Consider the following 23,874-nt stretch of genomic DNA (forward strand, 5'->3'; position numbering starts at 1 on the left):
AACAACAGTATCTCTCAGTATCCACATCTGCTCAAAATGAGGTTAAAATAACTATCTCAAAGAGTTGTTGGTTTCAAGTGAAATAGTGTATGTGAACTACCTAGTACAGTCTCTGATATGAGTCAGCACCTCTAAAATGATAACTGTTAGGATGATGATGATTATACGAAGCAGCATTATCAAATAGTGTTATGGAGCTCAAATTTAGACTACAGCCTGCAGGACGGAACAGGGAAGGTGTTTGCCACTGAAATCATTCAGGATGAGGAATAACCCACTACTCACTGCCACTGAATTGATTCCAACTCATAGCGACCCTATTGGAAATAGTAGAACTGCCCCCATAGGGTTTCCAAGGCTGTGTATCATTATGGAAGCAGACAGCCTCATCTTTGTCCTGCAGAGCAGCTGGGAGGTTCCAAATGTCGCCCATGGGTTAGCAGCCCAATGCTTTAACCACAGTGCCACCAGAGTTCCTACGAGGTCTGAAGCATTTCTAAAATTTTGAGACTGGTGACTGGTGGACTGCTCTAGGAACTAAAACTTCCTGTAACAGATGCTGCCAAGCCTCCACTGGCCTTCATTTGTTTACAAATATTCTTAAAGTGTTTAGAGATACCACTTCACAAACCCAAGGAGGAGTTGCTATGAGTAGAATCGACTCATAGCAGTGAGTTTTTTTTTTTTGGTTTGGTTTACGATCATATGTGGTTTGCTTTCCCTTTCAGAGCCCTGGCTTCTAGAAAAGAGTGATTCTCTTATGTTTCTATTTTATTGTTCCATAGTACCTATTATAGCTGAGAGATTTTTCTAAAAATCATATATACTTCTTTTTATAAAGTGATTTATGTCAGGATAATTTTAAGTAGTAGACATTTTGAAATTATTTTAAATATGCTTAAATGTTACTGTCAACTCTCTCAGAAGGCATTGTCTTAAGAAAGCCATATTTCTGGAGTGAGTGCCAAATACAGTGGGCATGGAACAATGGTTCTCTCGTTCAGATGGTACCTTATAAAGTACTGGCTTATGTCCGCATCCAAAGGTCAAGGTTTAACTAGATTGGTACAAAGGGAACTTAAAAGGACATTTGAAGTTAGGCAAAAGAATGGGAACTCCAGCTACAGAGTAGGAAAACTGGAGCCAGGTTTTTGTCCTTCTTGGATAGGACCATAATATAACAGACTAAAAACACAGAATGAGGACATGGGTGATTCCTGGAGATCAAGGTACAGGACTATTGTTTTTAAAATTGTTTATTATTTATTTTTTATATAGTACCTTGTAGTGTATCATAAACACTGATGCCCTAAGTGTTTCCTTTTGGCTAATGATGTGATGAAAAAAATATCTAAAAGTAGGGCACACCATAGCCAGGCCAAAATAACAACAACATAAAAAATAATAAATAAAAAAGAAACACACACACAAAAAATCAACTTAGGGTTGACTCTGTCCCAAAGGATCACTATGAGTCAGAATCGACTTGATGGTGGAAAGTTTTAAGATTCTCCTTTGTGGAATATGTTACAAAAATCAGGTTCCTGAGTCTTATCCTTAATATTTCTGATTCAGTAGGCCTAGGGTATAACCACAAAATGGATTCAGACATACCAACGATTGTGAAGATTGTACTGAAAAAACTGAAACTACTGCCATTGAGTTGATCCTGACTCTTAGTGACCCTATAGGACAGGGTAAAACTGCCCCACAGGGTTTCCAAGACTGTAAATCTTTACAGAAGTAAACTACCACATCTTTCTCCCATGGAGCAGCTGGTAGGTTTAAACTGCTGACCTTTCAGTTAGCAGCCACTGTACCACCAGTGCTCCTTGAAGACGGCACAGAGCCGGGCAACATTTCGTTCAGCTGTACATATGGTTGCCATGACTCAGAGCTGACAGAAACTCAGAATGATTTCAGGCCCAGAGTAAAGCCTGCGAAGCTGCATTTTCAAGCCTACAAGCCCTTGTAATTTTGAGGCAAAGGATCAGGGGGCCACTTTGAGAAAATGCTGACATAATGGTGTTCCTCTGCAGGGCTCATGATTCTGAAGCTAAATACACAACAAACTTTTTAAAATTGGAGCGCCATTAGGTGTTGGAAATAGGCCCAGAGATCATCTAGTTCAAACTTTTCATAGCTAGTGGGTGATAGGATTGTTACTAGAGCCCGGGTCTCCTCATTTATAGCTATTGTTGTTGTTGTTTGCCTTCAAGTCGGACCCGACTCATAGCAACCCCTCCTTGGGTTTCTGAGGCAGTATCACTATGGAAGTAGATCGCCCAGGGTCTCTTTTTGGGGAATTCTCACTGCAGCTTAGCACAATGGCTAAGAACCTGACTCGGTCAGACTTAGGCTTGCGTTCTGGCTCTGCCACTTGGGTTTGTGTGCCTTTGGCAAGTTATCACTTTGGAACTTCACTTTCCCTCTCCGGGGTGATTGTGGGAGTAATGTGAGCTGGTGCAAATAAAGGAGTGGGAAATGACCTGTGTCATGCTGGCTGCACGTAAGCCCCAGATTCCCTCTAATACATACTGTGTAGTGGTCAAAAAAGTCTGAAATAGGTGAGGATCAGCTACATTCCTACAACCTTGCCAATGAAAGTAAGTTGCCACATACACATACAAGTATTTATAACTCAATATATATTAGCAGTCAAGCACAAAAATAGCTTATACAATCTACCCTGTAAACTCGAAGTCCCAACTCACTCACTGCCATCGAGTCAGACCTGATTCATAACGACCCCTCCTTGGGTTTCCGAGGTGGTATTACTTAGAAGTAGATTGCCCAACCTAACTTCTGAGGAGTGGCTTGTGGGTTTGAACCGTCAGCCTTCTGGTTAGCAGTCAAATGCCTTAGGCCGTATGCCACCAAAACCCCTCAGCTACATTACAGAACAGGATCCAGTTACCTTGAGAGTCGGCCTCAGGTAATCACAGGTCCTCTGAGCAGTAGCCAGACACAAAACCAGGCAGGAATCAAATCTCCAGCATACTCCTGAGGATTTAATATCAGGCAATGGGACTTACTAGATTCTTTTAGCAAATGAAGAGTTTCTCTGAGGTATTTTGGGCAGTCTACTTATCAGTGGAAAACCCATTTCTTAACATTCATAATGCAAATTAATAAGTCACTAACCTCACCAGTAAAAATTGACTTCTGAATTCACTATGCTAATTAGTGAAGTCTCAGGTTGGTAGAGATACTGATAACAAACACATTTGTTGTAGCTGCCTCTGGAGTATTTCTTTTCTGATAAAATGGTAGCCAAGTTCTCCACCGAGAATTTTCCCTGGCCGTCCCTGGAACTGAAGTCTAAACTAACAGTGATACCACACTGTCAATACAAAAGTATTTTAAAGTAAATTACTTCATGTAACGAGCTTAGCACGGCGTCTGCCTATTAAGTACTCCATAAATCTTAGCTGCTAATTATTGCTATAGAAAACATGACTAGAGAAAACAATTTTAAAAAATAAATCATAACAAGATATAGAAATTCTGTTCTATAAGCTGAATTCATACAATACTTATCTAAATGTACGTTATCTTACATTTCTGCAAATCAAGAATTATTCTAACTCTTCCTTTTACTCTGGTTCCAGTGTAGTATTAGGAACAAAGATAGCCATTTTCTACATGTTAACTACTTGAGAAGGGGACAAAGTCTCCTTCTTACTAAGCAAGGAATTAGCAATATTTTTCAAATCTTGAATTACAACCCATTAGTAAGCTGCAAAATCGATTCAGTGGGTTTTATCTAGCACGTGAATAGAATATGGAATGTAGTGCATAAAGTAAGGGTGAATGTTGTTTGTGAAACTTTTTACACCTGTGTACTAGATCACACTGTAAACGATGTTTCTAACTGTAGGTTGTGGTTAAAAATGCTTGCAAGTCCCTAGTATAGAAAACACAGAGGAAGAGAAGTGAGGGGATATCATGGTGAGTGTCTCGTGGCATATTGTTAAGATGAAAGATCCAATCCAAATGGTACTGGAGGGCTAGACTGGGGATCCCCCAAAGAGGTTTTATTATGGGACTTTCTGAAATTTTTATGACAAAATCTAGATATGTCAGCAAAAATGTTTGGATATCACATTCAGAATCAAAAATACAAAACAAAGTTGTCCACCTCTGAGGAACATATGTGTATCACTTATTTGAGAACTTAATTTTGCTCTTTTTGTTATGTGTGTTAGAAAATAGCACAAAATGGCAGGTATGCCCTTACTCTTCTTCAGCAAGGTGGGTCTATTATTTCAGCGGCATCTTTAAGAATCTGTCAGCTACGATGCCCCTACACTGCCTTTCCCCACAGAACTACAACTCTAGAGCAACCTACAGGACAGATCCATATTCATAGCTATACTCCAAAGACAGACTTCTACTTTCTGTCTTTAATCTGGATTTCCACTTCCATTTGAGTAGTTTATTGTCAAGCAGCGCCATGACTCTTAGTTTTCAGGAATGGAGTATAGACGGCGTTTCCTTATGACAGGTAAGAATGGCTCAGCAAGACTCGGTTTAAATAGAATATACTTTTTCACTAATAAAGAAAATATTTAAGGAATGAGTGTCAGTTGGTAACTGGACCACATGGAAATACATGTTTCTGGGAACAATTATAGATATTAGGTATTTTAAAACTGAGTATCCTATAACCAGCAAAGTAGTAAGTACTATTCTTTTTAAACAATTAAGAAAAGAATTCAAACCCATGCTGAGATCACACATTCACAGTACTTGGAACCGGTCTTTAAAGTACTTTCATATGCTGTTATCCAGCACAGTTCTGGAGCCAGGAGACCTGGAATGTAATCTCTGCTAGGTATATGATCTGTGATAAGCTTTTAAATTTTCTTTAGAAAAGAAACTTTCATTTCCTTTTTATGCAAAATAACATATAATTACTGACTGGCCAATATTCAAGGCTGTGCAAGTAACATTACTTAAAGTGCTTAAAAAAAAGTGCTGCTTGATTGCATGATAACTTTATTAAGATAATATTCTTCATGTGCCAAACAGAATCATGAATAAGCTTTGAGAAAAAAGAATAACAGAAATAAAATGTTTCTTATTTCAATTCCATTTCCTCTTGAGAAAATAACCCAAATCCTATTAAATGATCTTTGCAGCTCCAGTTGCACATAATCTTTTAATATTCTTGAAAAGCTTTCAATTAAAATTGAAAAAAAGATCTTTTAAACATTTTGTTTCTCCTATGGCATTCTTTGGAGAGTAGGTTTTTTTTTTTTTTTCCACCTCATTAGGAAAAAGCAACAGCCACATTTTCTTTCCTATAACATCCTAACATAAATTACATAACTATTTCTTCCAAGAATTCTTTTCCTTTACACACCTAATAGGGAAACTGCTGTTATCTCATAGAAAAGAAATATCCACCGTTGAGCACAGACTTACAGAAACTTAAAACCGCAAGGAATTTTGTCCACCTTCTCAATTTACAGATGAGAAAATTGAGGCCTACAGCTGTTAAGTTCTAGTTTTTGATGAGAGAATGGGAACTTGAATTCAGACTAAATCAGAGATGTGCTCTTTCCACTCTGCAGAATCCTATGTCTACCTATATTTTTGTTTTCCTTAATGCATAGTTTTTGTCACAGTTCACCTATGTAGCTGCAACCACAGACCCATGACAAAGAATAAACAACACAAGGAATAGCTGCCTTGATATGCCTTTGTATACAATTGTTTATAAATGGTTAGACACAAAGAGGACTTTTAATAAAAATTGATCATAACACTCTATACAATATTAAAATAGCAATAGATCAATTCAGAGATACTTCTGGAAATAAGAAACATCTGGGAATCTCACAAGTGACTGCCAGTAGTCACTTGATATGCTCTGAGATTATGTACTTTCATTTTATTATTCAAAACTATTAGTAGTTTCTAATACTCTCATTAGTTTATGCAAATATACCTAACTTAAGGATGTTAAACATCCTTAAACATTCTCTTTCTTGGTGTAGGGATTTAAATACACAAGAGAAAAAAAATACATAAAAGTAAAATGCCAATTCCACAAGGATGTCTTGGATTGAACTTCTCTCTTGATTTACTTGACTGTGCACTGAACCATTGTGAAGCAGAGGACAAGCTGTTCTTCGGTCCCCACTATGTAAAATATCTCCTCATTACTATAAAGATACTAGCATCAAGCTAGAGAATAATTTGAGAGTGTTCATGGCTTTTATGGCAACCCACAGCAAGTGATGTTGTCCTGACAAAATATAAAATTACCTCCAACCCTGAGTTGAAACTATAGGAGAGCAGCAAACAAGCCCTGTAGTATTGTTTTAGATGAAGCACAGTGATAGCTCTGCACTTCCTCCAGGCCTTCTCTTTCTTCCTGAATGAACTCCAGGGAACGGCATCATGTCAGGCTTTCCAGATGGATTATGTGAAGCCATAGCTCAATGTCATTTTCAATAGGAAGCCTCATAATTAAAGGTCAAATAGTCACTTCATCTGCAATCAATCAATAGAAAAAGTACTAATACGAAGAACTAATCAATCAATGGCAAATGCACTAATAAAAGCAATGAATCAAATTCAGCATGTGTGTGGATGCAAGTACATGGAAAAGATTGAGATAGGGCAAAAGCAAGAACAATAAAATAAATTGAAGGTGTATGTATACAAGAGAATATTCAAGAAGCTTCTCAAGCAAGAGTTTTGCTCTTTGGTTTACTGGTTACATGGGAACACTTGGCCTACAGTGATCTATTCTTAAATACAAACAATGACTGGAGCAATACATGGTATTTCATAAGGCACACTTAATGCATTTATTCTATCTGAGATGTTAAAGATATGTATGTAAAATCATTAGAAGAAATATTACATGACAGTAATTATACAAGGGAAAGATATCTTTTTCATGTGCCAAATAGATAGTCTAACCTATTATATCTCACTTTTGCGTGAAAAGTGAGAGAAAGCATAATTCTGAATATTACTTCAGGATCTTCCCACCTCCTGCTTTCTGGAATACGAATTCTCCACACTCCACATTCATCTCTATGTGTATAAGAATTTCCACTGAGATACTTATCTGCCTGTAGCTCAGGTTACTGTCATGGCATATCCTTTGTACTAGTGATGGCAGGTCACCAGTAGAGGGAAACATGAATTGGATCTTGTTAGAGCTGATACTGTAAATTACAGAGCTCAACAAGGTCCATTCTAGCAACAGGATTCAAACACTCCCTGCTATATGTGACAATAAGAGCACTCCCAGGACAAGGACGATCCATTCATTCCACCTGTCTCAGATAAGGGAAGCAGCAAAGAGCCCACTTTCATAAATGCTACTTAGAGCATGCAGAATGTGATTAAGGAATGATAGAATATTCGAGTTGGAAGCTACCTTAGAAATTATTTAGTAAAATTCTCTAATTTTGGAGAACGGGGGTCTGGAGAAGTATTTGTAGAAGAGCCAGGATGAGTATTCAGGTTTTGCAACTCTAAGAGAGCTGTCATTTTATGGAAGTAACTAAAGATTTATGCTACATAGTTACTTAGATACTACACTAATGTCTTATTAGAGGATCTAACCATCCTATTTCATGGGAGAACACTACAAAAGCAAACAAAATTCCAAGGTTACCTGGCCCTTTCCAGAATAACAATTACTTTTGATTGGTGTTCAAAGCACCTATCTATTTGTCTGGAAATTAGCTTTCAGAAAGCATCAAGAACAGAAGACTATGGCTTTGGGGATTAAGAAAAACAGAAAGACAAGAGATTAACTTGCAGATATTTTGCTTACAGAAAGCATTACCACCATACTGCAGTGTGCTCTTGGGTAGAATTCTTTGTTCAACATAGCTAGCTCTAGCATAGAAGAACATCACAGAGGAAAAAAGAAAATCCATTTTGGTTTTCCTGACAAAAGCAAATCCTAGGGGTAGCTTTGTTTAAAAGCCCATTGCAGAAATGCAGAAACATACTTAGTGCAACCATGGCTCCACATGGGCTCTGAAGACACGGGCTCGTTTCATTCCTGCACTCTGGACTCGGAGGCATCCCACAGCATGTACCGCTGGACTACCCACCTTTATAATATAGTCCCTTACATTTTTCCTTCTGAGGAGTGGCTGGTGGGTTTGACCTATCAGCCTTCTATTTAGCAGGCAAATGTCTTAGGCACTATGCCACCAGGGCTCCCAAAACCAAATTCACTGCTGTTCAGTTGATTCAACTCATAGCGACCCCTTCTTGGGTTTCCGAGGCTGTATCACTATGGAACTAGATTGCCCAGTCTTCCTTCAGGGGAGTGGCTGCTGGCTTTGAACTACCAGCCTTCTGGTTAGCAGTCAAATGCCTTAGGCACTATGCCACCAGAAGTCCCAATAGAATATTAGATACCACATCACAATAACACACATGGGAAACAAGTGCAAGATGATTGCTTTGATGTCAGCAACTAAACCACACTTGTTACATGAAAGTCTTCAAGACAGAGCCAGGAAAATGGAACCCTGGAAGCAGTAACATAAGTTATAATTAATAGAGTTAATAATGACTAATAATACCATTTCTAGAGCGCCTATTATGTGCCAGGCACTATAGCAAGCTCTTTATGTAGGCTTTCTCATTTAACCCACAGCAATTCACACAGTACAACTATTATATTAATTTTGTCATGTATCAACTACCTACCAGACACTGTGCTCACTGTGCTAGGTATATTTCGAATTTTATCTTTAATCTTTACAATAACCTAACTGAATGTGTTATTCTGCCCCATATTATAGATGAGAAAGCTAAGGTTTAGAGAAGTTAAATGATTTGTGCAAGGTTGCAAAATCAGGATTGGAACACGGCTTCACAAAGTTCCTTAAACTTTGATGTAATAATGATGATTATGAAAACCAAATGAATATACTGCAGAGTACAGACCATATATTTAATTTATTCAAATAAGTTGAAGATCTAGATAAAACTGCTACTAAAAGAGTTTGTTCTAAATTATTCTAAATCATTGGTAAGATTGATATAGGCTCTATCAGACAAATGCATTTGGAATTAATAAAAAAACATGCAAAATATCTTCATTTCCTAGATTACAGACTGACTTTCTTCAACACGAGCAGACCTAGAGCAAAGTCATAATTCTTCATTCACTTAAGTGAGTGAGTCATATGCTAAAATGAGTTTCTACTATGTTTTATTGTGAGTGTTTACCACAACATGCCTACTATGCTCAAGGAGTTTGTGAATAATGTATACTTCAATAACATTTCTGATTACTTAATGACTTAATGACTAAAAGCACAGATTCAAAATATCTGGACCGGTTATTGGTATAATGTTACTAACTTGGAGAAAGCTAAGTAGAAAACAGTACTTTCCTCCTTGATCTACTTTTGTCCATTAAATAAATACTTATTTTACTTTCAATTCCAGATTCAGTTCAAACTGACTATATGGACTTTTTCTTGAAATATAGAGATAACAAAACATTCCAAAATGGACTTCAAACTAATGTCAATATTGAATTAGACTAATAAATAACATTATCTCCACCTTGCTCCAAGCTCACAGTAAACAATTTTCATTTTCCAGGGGTAACTTTACAGCCCTCAAAAGCAAAGTTTTTGCCAATTCTTTTTTCAGAAGTAGTGTTTTTTTTTTTTCCTCTCTTGGCTGTTAATGTTAACATTCTACTGTGAAAATCTTTTATGGGAATCAAAAACATGATTATAAATCAAGCTAAATCTAACACTATTAAATTTAGGGCCTCAAAAACTGGTTCTCTCAATATTTCAAAACGATGTCCCAGCCTCACTTTGCTATTGTTCTTTATCATACAGAGTGGATAATACCTTGTTGCGTTTAATTTGAACAGTTTTTCATGTATCAAAATCCTAAGATGCAACCATATGAGGGAAATATTAAATGTTGGTTTTCAACTCTGTGAATCACTTACCCAATGTGAGAGATTTGTGTGTAGAACAGAAAATGATAGCCACTGTGTCTGCTGGTGTGAAACCCGAATTATTCCTAGGGGCAAAAAAAGCTTTTTACAAAGACTTTTATCAAAAGCCTATTTAACACATCATAAATCAAATATAATACCTACCTTCATGTTAACATCCCTTTCACAAATCCTGGTGACAGAAGTAACCCAAATGTACAGAAGTATTTGAATTTCTTTTAGAGAATCATTTCTGAGTAGTACATCCATGAAAAGGAGACCACTTAAAAAAAGTGTGGTAGTAGTCTCCTAAGATCACATATACAATATACAATATTCATATTTACAGATGAGAAAACTAAGGCACATAGCTGGTAAGGAGCAGACCCAGGATTCAAATTTAATCTCCTCCTGCATTCGTGTTCTTTCTTAACTGTGGTCTGGGACTTGATGAAAATAATGTAACTCTCTTTGCTAAATCATAGGTTTTCTATTAAAAGAGTTACTATATCTCTAAAAATGCTTCTCTCAAGAGCAACACATCCCTTCAGTAGAGAAAACACACTTTGTTGAGAACTATATGGTCTGAACAAAGAATGAACAACATTTATGTTTTAGTAAAAATAAAAATACTATCCTTTTTTTTTTTTTGAGAAATTACCATGTGCCAGGCACTGCTCTACATCTTTCATGTAAAGACAACAACCTCGTAAGGCAGATGATAAGACATCCCTACTTACAGATGGGAAAACTGAGGCACACAGCTAGTAAGTGACAGGCTCAGGATTCAAATTGAGGCTGGCTCCTGTGCCTTTGCTCTTAACACCTACAATCTACTACTGTTATACAGTGTTAAGCATTAAAAAAGAAAAACAAAAAACAAACAATGCACCAAGTCCCAAACCATTAACTGTTATAAAGGTTCAATACTGGCAGAAGATCTCATAGTCAGATTTCCTCTTTTAAAGAGTTAGAGAACCACAAGTAGCAAAGGTCGGATGTGTAATCATTACTATTGTGTCCTCTTTCATATTTTACAAACTATAATCAGAATTTCAAGGTATAGTGAGTCTATTCATTCCCTGCCCAGAATTCAGATAAGAGAGTTAGCAAATGTAAAAATTCTCCAGACACTGGCTGCAGGTACATACTCACAGATACAACAATCTACCCAATTTTTAAAAACCTCTGAAGAGATCCCATCATTTCCTGTAGTAACCTTATCCCCATACTTAATAACTTTCACTGGCAGAAAAATCTTCCCTAAATGGAACACATATCATGTTTTCTCTATTATATACTCAACGGAGGGGTGAAGAGCCCTTCTCACTAATGTTCATGATTCCTAATTGGTTCTAATGCTATCTCTTTGATAACAAGTTTCCTAACCGAATTTTTGGTACTGCACCTCAGTTGAGGATTCTCCAAGGAAGTGTATCATTTGAGTATAATAAGACTGTGCTACTGTTCCACATTTCATTTTCTTATTTCTATTGTCATGTAATGCTTGTTTCTTAACCATAGTACTACATGGCTGACATAGTCCTTCACCCCTTTACTCCTCATATAGGCTGAATGGGGCTTAATGTAGCTCCTGTAAAGCATGGAATGAGAGATGATTAGAATACAGATAGACACTCTCTAAAAAAGAGATTAAGAAACTGAGAGGGCTGGAGAGAGAGGAGAGAGCGAGAAGAAGAAAGAAGTAAGAGCATAGTCTTGGTACCTAAGAGAAACATTGCTTCTGGTCTATGGAGGTGGTGGGGGTGGGGGTGGGGTAGTAGTGGTGGTGGTTGATAATGGAGTACACAGGAAACCTTCTTGGAGAAAATAACAATTGAGCAGATCTAAACCTAAAGAATAGGTTAAGACATATACAGATGTGTATTTTAGGTAATGAATAGTGAAACTGAAGTGTGGGAGTACAGAGGCCATTGGCAAAGATAAGGTTCTTCAGGCTGACTTGGGTGCAACAACGTGGTCTTGATAAGATGGGCTAAGAGGAAGCACTGGAGCTCTTTGGACAGTAGAGTGACACGATCAGACCTGTTCTTCTTTTTGTTGTTGTTCTTAAGGAGGAGTAATCACACAGCATGGTATAAGACCAAAGATGTTGAGACTAGCCAGGAAGCAGGATGTTTTAAGAGCCTGAAGAATCGCAGTGAGAGTAGGAGATGGAGGTAAGAGAGACAGAAATAAAATTAAAAGAACTTGCCAATGGTTAACCTCTATGCAATACTGCCTTCCAAGGGCTTTAAGAGCACAGGCACTGGAGTAAACCAGCTTTAAATCGAGGCTATCCTTTTGTTTATATATAAAAAGCAGATAATAAGTCTTGCCCTTTAGGCAGTGTGAGGATAAATGCCAATGTTTGTTAAGATTTTGGCACATTCTCAGTGTTCAATACATGTTAGTTGATATCATTATTGTTATTATTTCTTTGAGAGATGGGAAGGAATTAAAGAGAAATTAGAAACTTTGAACATTAAAGGTGCATTAATGCATTAACAGAAATGGGAAATGGAAGAGGAGGCCCAATGGGGCTTGGGAAGGAGGCCAAGGAGTTGATGTTTGAGTGTATTTTATTTGTAGTAGGAAGGAGACTGTGTTTTCAAGAAATCTAGTGAAGAGAAGGAAAACGTGAGAGATCTGAATATACTTACAGGGAGATACTGAAGATGCAGCAGATAGAAATAATGGATAAAATCAGGTTCCTAGAGAAAGCTGAGAAGACAAGACCGAGGGGTTAGCCTGTGAGGGGAGTTTCTTACAGTCTCTGGGATGCAAGGAATAGAAGATGGGTGAAAAATAGGGAAAAATTTCAGATAGGGAATGGGAAATATAGGCAATTTGGGTCAGAGATTTTATTTATTTAGTAAAGTATCAGGTACTTTACCCATCCAGAGAGTTTGGGGTAATACTGAGGCCTGGGAACTGAGGAAATTAGAAAAGGTTGAGATAGGCACATTGGGGATATCACAGTCAATTCATGACGAAAAAACTTTCAGGCAGGAATGAACACCCACCTATGATTGTAGAGCATGTAGCATAACCACCTGGCCCAGTTTTTGGATGTTCTCCATCAATGCTTGTGGGGTTAGCAACACCACAAAGACCTTTTAGTCTCTGACTGCCCTTGTGTATAACCAATTGTTGCTGCATCTGAATTTATATAGTTTGGTTTCCTTCCAAGAGAATCTGGCAGTATATTTCCCCTTTAGTGAACTGTGTTCTGCTTGATATTTTGCTCTTTTCCAGATTATAGTACGTTTCCAATGTGTCAAAGTCTCTCTGGCCAAGGAGACTGATTTAATGTTGTGCTAGCTGCTGTTAGTGAGAGCACCATTTACAATATAGCTATAGAGGATATTTGCAAAATATGTTTACTTGTCCTCTGCTTCAGTTAAGGAGACTGATGCTAGGCCCATGCTGGGAGATTTCTGGCCTGATTTGAGTTGGAATATTGCCCTAAAGTCAACCAGTGGGAAGGGAGGATTAGGCTTAAAGCATAACAATTGAATTTTTAAGGTTAGAAACAATATTCTCCCTAAATGGGATTGATTTATATTCTAGCTCTACAATAACAGTATGTGCCATAGGGAAAGCCAATAGAGCAGATACTTATTTAGCCTTTCGTTAATAATGATGACCAAGAGTAACCACAGCAGTAGGCGTTTACTGAGCATCTTTCTAAGCACTGCATCCAGTATTTCATTCTCTTCTGAACAGAATTAGGAGGTAGATAGTATTACAACCATTCTTCCAAAAAAGGAACTTAATGTACAGAGAGGTTCAACAACTTCCCTGAATTCACACAGCTAATCAGGAGGTTTCCCCAACTCTTAGAGATAAGCTTACCTTCTGGGAAGGAAATTATTAAAAAACAAAACAAAAAAACCTCCACAAAACATAATGGATAATAGCAGCTATTATGGCAAGAAACGGACCCACGGCTATGTTCAGTCAAGGGCTGGCTCAATGTGACAGGGCATGACGATACATAGAAAAAGTAGGCATTCTGGTAAGATCAGTACATTTAGGTAATAATGTTAATAATTATTTTCAGTGATTAACATTTCCATTACTTCTGCTGACATTCTTAAAAGGAATGACATTATTATTTATTTTCTAACCCCACCTTATCTCTTTTTAATATTGATTTTCTTTTTATCCTGTTTTTATAATTCTTTTGATCACTTTGACTTCCCTTGAGATATTTATTTCCTTTTCTTCCCAACTGGTCTTTTTATTCTCTCTTACAAAGATTTCAATCAATGTTTTCCACATCATATTTATTTTGCAGTACCCACAAAGGAAAACATGTCAGAAGGCTTTACTAGTAGAATCACAGAATCATAGAAAAGGTCCTCTGAGATAGCTCTGTCTAAACCCATTGTTTTTAGAGGAAGAAACTTCATGTAAAATACTTTCTTTTGTTAACCTCTATACCTGTGTTTTGTCTTTACTCATTTTAGGGGAAGACATCATCTGTCATTAGCTGTGTGGCATTAAATAAGCTTCTCTGGGCTCTGCAGCTTTGCTGCCTCAATTTCAAATGGTAATAACAATGCCCGTCTTCCTTCTCTCCCTCTCACCTTCATTTCAAGCTGCCTTTTTTCCTCCTTGGGCTGGTGAGAGTCAGACTGAAACATCTGATTGAAAAGACACTGATAAGGCTTAAAACACCTATTCAAATAGTTAAGTATTTGTTTTCTTCCTTTTCATGTTTTTAAGGTTTCTTTTATAACTCCAATGACACTCTAGGTTTCTGTTATTCTAGTTATCAGCCTACCAAACTGCTATCTATCTATCTATCTAATGTATATAGAGAGATATGGGAGGTCTGGTGGCGTAGTGCCTAAGGCATTTGATTGTTAACTTGAAGGCTGGCAGTTCAAACCCACTAGCTACTCCTCAGAAGGAAGACTGGAGATATACCTTCTTGGAGTATCTGTAGAGATACCTCTTTGGAAACCCAAGGAGGGGTCGCTATATATATATCTATATATATAGATATATATATAGATATATATATATGATACATGTATGATATCTATATATATATTTCTTTTATACATACACACACACATTTAATGGCTCTTGATTATGGCTTTAGTTTTCTGAGTTTTGTCACCACTGTGTAAACTTTGACAGTTCTCAAAGTTGCAGAAAGCTTAGGTCACTATGGACAGCTGACTCTGGTTTGATGAATCAGATGGTGACACAGAAAAGTCAGAAAGAATGTATTATAAGACTGGAAAAGTTAATTCCCTCTTTTCCATTGTCAGCTTTTGATATAACAGATAAAATATTTTGATATAATAAATAATTCTATTAGTGGTGAATATTTATTAAGCACTTGCTAGATAGTATGCTAAGAACTTCATGTGAATATTATTGATTTCTCCAAACAACCTTATGAGATAGGTACTATTACTACTAACTCCATTTTACAAATGAGGAAACTAACAAAAGTTACAAACTATTAAACGAAATTCAAACCCAACTCTGTTTGACTCCCAAGTTGGGCTTTTTAACCCTGACTCCATTCTGTAGGCAAATAAATTTGTTGTTGTTGTTGTTATTTGCCGTCGAGTCGGTCCCGACTCATAGCGACCCCTCCTTGGGTTTCCGAGGCAGTATCACTACGGAAGTAGGATTGCCCAACCTTCCTTCCGAGGAGTGGCTGGTGGGTTTGAACTGCCAGCCTTCTGGTTAGCAGTCAAGTGCCTTAGGCACTATGCTACCAGAGCTCCCGGCAAATAAATAAGACAGAATAATAATTCTTAAATCTATTTTTCATACTCATAGTAGAAATACATGCCAGACATTAGAGTGGTAACAATAGCATCCAGGTGAGTCCCTGTAAGAAATGCTAACCAGGTAAGCAGAGTGTTGCAGGAAAGCTGAATTTTCTAGGCTGGGTCTCTCCGGGCTCTATGCTACACTTTCATCATCTGAGTGCAGTAGCATGATATAGAGTAGACACAGACCCAGTTCTATGTGGAGATTTTTATCTCTTGATATTCAGAATAGTTTCAGATTTACCGAATTGGTAAGGAAAATCCGAGCAAAATACAGACCAGTTTCACCAACTTCAAGTAGGAAGGACCAAAAAAATAGAAAAAAGAAAATCAAACTCAACAGAGTATAAACCAGTAAGGCCCTACTTCAAAACTCTTGTTATCTCTGATTAAGTTGCTTATGTATGTGAACTTCAATACTTCAGTTAAATAATCTCTACAAATTCTCCAACCAAAACAAGTATTGTGAACTTTAAAAATAATTAAAATCATTTAGCACAGTGAACAAAAGCCTGAGCTTAGCAGTCAAGTGGAAATGGATCTAACTCTAGCTATCCTGCTTGCCATCATAGCCTTTGCTGTCAGACATGCACCACACCTTGCCCAGTGCCTGGCACAGAGTACAGGGGATCAATCAGTGTTGGTATCTCTCATTCCTCCATTAAAATCCCCTAGAACTATGAGTCCTTTTAGTACAAAAAGGGAATGTGAAAACCATCTTCTAAATTTTATGCAATTGAAAAATCTCCAAATTTTGGTGCAATGACTTGGGGTTTCATAACCATTACCTTGGAGTATGACTGCAACCATCCCATAGTCTGTTTATCAAGCAATATGCATGTCTGATAGTGGGTCCAAGAAGTCTAAAAGTGACAGAACTTCAGTGAAGGTGGAGTGAAGCAGAATAGAAGGGTTCCAAAGCCACAGATCCTTATGGAAGTCCAATCTACCCTATGCTGAATATTCCAAATTTAATTCAAGTAGCTATTATACTCCTCTCCCTTTCAGCAATCCCAGTAGTGGCTATTTTGTGCTCTATCTTTTCCAGGCTTCTTTCAGTCACTGAGCATACCTAGTCAGGTAGGATCAGTAAGTCTAATGATTACTTCTGCCATAAGGACCTGCAAACAAACAGGAACTGAAAACCAAGTGTCTTTTCTGAAGTGACATAAGAAGCCATTTACAAAAAGAACTTTAAAATAGCTCCCATTCTCAGTCTTAGTCAATTAAGTCACATTTTCTCTATGACTTTAATAGCTCCAGGCTTTACTCTTACTTCATAAATCACAACCACAAGCTTGGGAAAATGATTCAAATTATATCAATCAATAAATTTTTATTGACTGTTTACAATCAGCCTAGTGCTCTACCAAGTACTATAACAACCAAGTGCCCAATGTGGGGCCTGAGCGTATCCACTGCTTTGACAGTGTTTCAAGCCTTATAAACAGATCAGGCCTTTTCTATATCCTGCATTCAATGGCCTTGCAATCTGGGCCAATACTGCTTTTCCAATTATTATTATTTTTAATCTCTTTCTACTACTATTGTCCCTCTGTGTTTTGTGTTTATATGTGCATATATGTCCACTTTTTCATTTTTGCTTTTTGTCTCACCAAGAATCCCCCTCTTTGCTTCTCTGTTTGCTGAATAATTAGCCATTCTTTATGATTCATGTCAAACCCCATCACTTCCATAAAGCTTGCTCTGTTACTTTCTTCAGAAAAGACACTTTTGAAATGACTGCAGGTTGGCTTACTGTAGCACTCAGCAGACACTTAGCAGTGCACATATCTAGCCTGTAGAGTGAAGCAGGATTGGAATCATCTCTCATCTTGTGATACTTATTATGGTACTTTTCTCATACCAAATGCTTAAGTGGTATCTGTTAAATGTGAAATATTGGTGGGAGAAGTTGTATTTGATGAGTGCCTTTAAGAACAGTAAAGATGAAGTAGGAGATGGAGACCAGTTAAGACATGGGATTACCCTAAGCAAGGGACAGAAATACTTCTAGGGAGCAGTAAGGAATTCATCTCACCTGAAGCTTAGAGAGCATGAATGCTAATAGGGGTTCATGTGATTGCAAAAAAAAAAAAAAAAAAAAGTTAGAGGGTCTTGTACTTATGCTTTCAGAATGAACTATATCTTGAAGACAATGGATAACCATTGAATATCTCTAAACAAGACAACTATTATCAGAACTTTGGGTCACTGGAAGCTGTACTGGAAATGCATTAAATACAGGTGGGCTGAGAAATGGAAACACTGGTAAGATATCCATTACAACAGTAGAGGGCAAAAAGAGCAAGAAGAGCCTGAATGACAAAAGTGGCTTTGGGAGCACAAAAAATATTATAGAGGCAGAAAGAAGAGATTTTTAAAATAATGATGCCAAGGAGTCCAATAAAGATACCTCTGAGGATGGTGGTTCCATTAAAAAATACAGAAATGTGAGAAGAAGATGAAATTTTGAGGAAGAAGATTAACTCCATCTTGAGTATCTTGAATCTGAGGTCTTGCTAAGACATTTATGTGAAGGTCTCTAAACGTAAGTGAAAAGTGGCGCTGTTGTTGTTGTTGTTATGTGCCGTCGAGTCGGCCCCGACTCATAGCGACCCCTCCTTGGGTTTCCGAGGCAGTATCATTACGGAAGTAGGATTGCCCAACCTTCCTTCCAAGGAGTGGCTGGTGGGTTTGAACCGCCAGCCGTCTGGTTAGCAGGCAAGTGTCTTAGCCACTATGCTACCAGAGCTCCTCGAAAAGTGGCGCTAGAACTCAAGAATAACATTGGATTGGAAGGTCTAGACTTGAAAATCAACAGCATGAAGATGACAGCTTGAGTCAATAACAAGGAGGAGGTTGTCTAAGCATAATGTGAAGCACAGGATGACACAAGGGCTGAGGACAGATCCTTTGGTAACATCCACAATTTGAGGGTGTCAGGAGGAAGGCACAATGGTCACAGAGACAGGAGAGAAACAAGGATAGAACTATGGCAGAGAAATCAAGTAAAGAGCATGATTATTCTTTCAGGAAACAAACCAACAGCAGCAAGAGATACAAAATCACTTACCTTGTTGTAAAGATGAAAGTTAAAAGCATAAAGCTCAGCTGAATGGAAAATACTGAAAGAAAAAAAAAATCTAAATTAGTACTTTGAAAACAGTATTTGTAGTGTATATTTACTGTAACACTAAGTCTTACCTATCCCCAGACATAACCCATGATAGTAGTATTCAGGGGAAATCAAAAGTCCTCTTTGATTTGGTTATTTGGTCAATTTAGAAAAAGGTGGTTTATACTATGAATATTTATAGCAAAATATAAATGTTGTAACATATAAGATGCATTTTCAAATAACTTGTGATTTTAAGAACAAAATATTCTTCGATATTACAATATTTATATAATTTATATAATATTGATATGATAATATAAATAGAACAAAAGGTTTATTATTGAAACTTAACAGATACCTGCACTTTACAGTCTGCTGCTTCTTAAAATGAAATATTACTGTGAGTAGACTAATAGAAAATATAATCATGTGAATATTCATATTTTAATCACTGCAACCACTTATGATACTTATACAGATAGTAGTATCATATATTATAAATCTTGTTTTTAATTCCCCAAAAGGGGTATGGTCAGTTTAAAGTTATAATAAAATAAGTGGGTGACAAAGCACTCAATCTAATATTAAATTTGATAGACACTAAGGCTTCTTAGGCATCAACTATTGTAAATCAGACAACAATGCATCAGACATAAAAAATAAAGGAGAGTAAGACCCTAAATTTATAATTGGCATGTTTTGAAAGAATATATACACATGCTAAAGTTACTGAGTAAATATAATAGGAAATTAAATATTCTCTTCTAACTAAATTAATGTTTGAGAGGAATTTAGAGCATACAAGTCATTACACATTGCTATTGAGGAGACTGAGGAATAGTAAGGATATCCAGTTTTCCAACTTACTTATGAACACTATGACAATAAGACTGAATTTATCCAGGTCAATATTTGGATTAGAGAACGTGTCACAGAATGTTGTGTAGATGATCATGAGGAGCACGCTGCTGCTGACGGCACCAAAAGAAGGTTTCTTTCTTTCAAGCCAGTCCTTGATGTACCGTCGGACAATCTGAAACACAGAGATCAACAGGTTGCCTCTTTGCAGAAATGGAGGCAGCCCAATTGGGCATCACAAAGTGATTCTGACAGCAGAAAGACGTAAAGGGAAGAGAAGAATTTGGATGATGGCCACAGTGGATTTCAAAGCTTCCCTGCCACACCACTCTGCTTCTGGGGAATTTAACATTTGTAGTGCATCTTCCACTGGGTGTCCATAATTAGAGTATATTTTCAACTGCATTCAAATCCATCCTTAATCATGCCAAATGCTCTTTGCTAGCTGTCACTGAGACATGCCCATTAAGCCTCCCCAAAGTTTATCTCCTCTGCTGATCCTAATGGATGTGTGTAATTATCACAGTCCCCTTTGACTCAACAGACAATTCCAAGTACAACTTTGGGAATCTTAAAAATTTGACATCTTCAAGAATTTTTAGATGGTAGATAATCGAAAGTGATCCATGGAACATATTAATATTTAAAATGCTAGCAATGCACCAGAAGTTTTTAATTAAATTATAACTCATGCTTGAAAAGCAAAAGTGCATGTGTTGTGGGAGTTTAAATAATTCAAACTCTGAATATCTAGAGTTTTTGTGAATCCAAACACAAATGCCATTTGCAAACTTTTAGAATTTCAGAATTAACACTTAAAAATGAATAAACCTGCCCTAACTTTCCTACAAAAGGATCGGTGAAATCTAAAGTTACACAGCAATCTCCTTGTCTTAAAATCATATCAGATAAATTTAAAACAGGACAGTCTGAATATTGGTAATAACTTTGGTTTGAACCATTCTGCTCAAAACCTTCCTTCACTTCTGAAAGAAATGGAGTAAGCCCAATCATAAGGACTATAGTTGAGACACTAAATTTTGAGTCACCCATTATCCTGTATAATTGAACATGAGATTCCACAACAGGTAGAATTACCATGATCCATTAGCAGTAATGAGGTCAGGGAACTTCTCCTGACAAGGCTGATGGGGTTCTGTTATCTTCAAAAAAACTTTGTCATTAAAAAGGCTTAATTCACGAGGGAGCATACTTTTACAGATACCCACGTAAGAAATAAACTGCTCTCAATAGAACCTTTGAACAAATGGCTGTTGAAGCAAATTCTACCATTCTCAAGAATTCACTAAATGAAATTATAGTCTTAAGTAAGGGAGTCTCAGCAGAAAGGTGCCAGTTGGAACAAGGTACATAGATGGGAAAGCCTGGAAAGTGGGGAGGGTCAGGGATGAAGTGAGACAGTGGATGGTATGTTGTTGTTGTTGTTATGTGCCATTGAGTTGGACCTGACTCATAGCGACCCCTCCTTGGGTTTCCGAGGCGGTATCACTACGGAAGTAGATTGCCCCATCTTCCTTCCGAGGAGTGGCTGGTGGGTTTGAACCGCCAGCCTTCTGGTTAGCAGTCAAGTGCTTTAGGTACCAGAGCTCCCAGTGGATGGTATTTTAACTAGTTAACTAGTGGTTTAACTTTTTTTTTAAGTCGATCTTGTACTTAAAGTTATATTTGGATTTATAAAAAAAACTATGTGCTTTTTTTTTAGTAGAATGATCTCAAGCCATAGTCATTTATCTAATCCTTATTTCTTTCTTTAAATGTAAATTATAGGGAAATAAGAGAAGTTCTACATTAGAACACACATTTTGGATAGTAGAACATGCAAATGTTCAGATAGGCCACTGTGGGAGTAGTGGCTATTTATTGCAAGACTATAGAGCGACTTCATTGAAAAGGTAATTCATAGTCAATTATGCTTTATAGAGTAAAGCTGGGAGTTGCCAAATTTTAATACAGTGCTTTTAAGAAATAAAATTAACGAAAATTATACAGAAGTTATTAAAATTGATGTTGTTCTCCAATCTTTTTTTTTAGTATATAATGGTTAAGTACAGAAGTCTTCTTTCTGTAACAGGTTAGAGAATTGCTCCCAGTTCCAAAAGAAAAAGTATCTTCCCCTCCCACCACCACCCTGTTCGCAAAATAGTCAAACAAATATCAGTGAGGTGTCTCTTGAAAACAAGACAAATAATCAATTTTATAAGCAGTAACTTGACTCAGTTAATCTGATAATCTCTTTTCTTCATTACAAAGTACTCAGAGTCTCATAACACAGTAGGACTCTTTGAATATAGGGGCTCCTGAGTCCTAAATCTTCCTAAGAAAAATGCCTTTCTTCTAAATACTAAATCAATGCTGGACACTTAATTGTGATGAGAAAACAACTGAAAAGTTGGGAGATGGGCAAAGACCCACAAGTGAAAAAACCACCCCAGGGAAAAACAGGTTGTCCTTTACTCTTTTTAGTTTTATATTGATATTTACCTGGGTTTTCTAAATATTTTCTACCTTGCCAGGCTACAGAGAGCTTTTCTATCTTCCTCTAAAATAAAATTCACAAAGCAGCTGCTTTTGCATTGTGTAGCTGGAAAAGTGTTAAAATGTTTCATAAGCAAAACTGGTGACACTATCTTTCTTCATTTGTCAAGAATTGTCATTTAAAAAACTCTCCAAACTTCCTTGCCTTATAGAAATGTTTAATAGCCTCACAGGAAACAAGACTTTTCTAGAGATGGATCAAAACCACCTGAGACAGACACCTCAGAATTTTCTCTTGGAAAAATATAAAAGAAGTTAAGATGAAGGTAGGAAAAGGATTTTGAAGAAGTGGCCTTTGTACCTTCCTCAGAATCTATACTAATTCATTTGTTCTTATAGCTCAGAAAAATTTAGGTATTCTAGAGTAAGTGCCAGATCCTCATAAACTTTTCCTAATGGAGTGAGAAGGAAAAAAAAAAAATCCCCATAGGAAGCTTTAATCTTATTGTCTCACCTTCGACATTCTTATTTTATTTTAAATGAAGTGCCAGGAAAAGTTAAAAGAAAACTTAAATTGATTCTTTATACTTCTAGTAAATGGGCAAAATATCAATTACTACATGACTTCCAAGTTGGAAACCTAGAAATATAACATGCCTTCGGTGAAGAATGTCAATACACCAAGATAACTATGAAATATAGCATCCATCTGTCTTAGTCATCTAGTGCTGCTATAATAGAAACACCACAAGTGGGTGGCTTTAATGACAGTAATTTCTTTTCTCACAGTTAGGAGTCTGTTGTTGTTGTTGCTATGTGCTGTCAAGTCGGACCCAACTCATAACAACTGCTCCTTGGGTTTCTAAGGCAGTATCACTACGGAAGTAGATTGCCCCACCTTCCTTCCGAGGAGTGGCTGAGTTAGGAATGTAGAAGTCCAAATTCAGGGTCCTGGCTCTAGGGGAAGGCTTTCTCTCTCTGTCAGCTCTGGAGAAGGTCCTTGTCTCTTCAGCTCCTATTCCCTGGTGGTCTTCATGTGGCATGGCATCTGTCTTCCCCTATCTCTGCTTGCTCCTTTTATATCTTTTATATCAAGACACAATTTACCCTAATCCTGGCCTCATTAACATCACAGAAAATTCATTCCTAAATGGAATTAAAACCACAGGCATAGAGGTTAAGAGTTACAACACATATTTATTGGAGACACAGCTCAATCCATAACATTATCATTTTTATTTTCTTCATTTATTTAATTTTTTTTGAGGGGGTCAGGGTTGTTCCTTGCTTTTTCATTCTATTCTGTCTTTATGTTTATAAATTGATTTTTAAGTGGTATGATGTGATGAATATTTTTCATGTTAAGTGTGAATTTTAAAAGTATTCTTCTTTCAGGTGGCTTAAGATTATTTCTGCAATTTTCATCTTTTAATCCACTGAATCAACATATTTTCAGAATGTGTTTTGTTTCCTCATAAATATCCTGCTGAAATGTATAGTTAGGGACATAATAGCAAATCGAATTTATATAATACTTTATTTTAAATAGGAGCTCTGGTAGCATAGTGGCTAAGACACTTGCCTGCTAACCAGACGGCTGGCGGTTCAAACCCACCAGCCACTCCTCGGAAGGAAGG

The 23,874-nt window shown here is 37.1% G+C and overlaps 1 protein-coding gene across 1 annotated transcript in view; it reads right to left on the reverse strand.

The window, feature by feature from the left end:
• The window catches only part of SLC10A7 (solute carrier family 10 member 7), a 427,489-nt gene that overhangs the window by 23,277 nt on the left and 380,338 nt on the right, over window positions 1-23,874 (reverse strand). The window contains exons 9-12 of the mRNA XM_007944113.1: window positions 20,971-20,998; window positions 19,751-19,944; window positions 18,839-18,890; window positions 9,971-10,044 (exon numbers count right to left, since the gene is read on the reverse strand). Of these exons, the coding sequence (XP_007942304.1) occupies window positions 9,971-10,044; window positions 18,839-18,890; window positions 19,751-19,944; window positions 20,971-20,998 (348 nt within the window). The remainder of the gene's footprint in view (window positions 1-9,970; window positions 10,045-18,838; window positions 18,891-19,750; window positions 19,945-20,970; window positions 20,999-23,874) is intronic.

The sequence above is a fragment of the Orycteropus afer genome, unplaced genomic scaffold, assembly GCF_000298275.1.
Source record: "Orycteropus afer afer isolate SDZICR_OR568_19922 unplaced genomic scaffold, OryAfe1.0 scaffold00120, whole genome shotgun sequence".
NCBI classification, from domain to species: Eukaryota; Metazoa; Chordata; class Mammalia; order Tubulidentata; family Orycteropodidae; genus Orycteropus; species Orycteropus afer.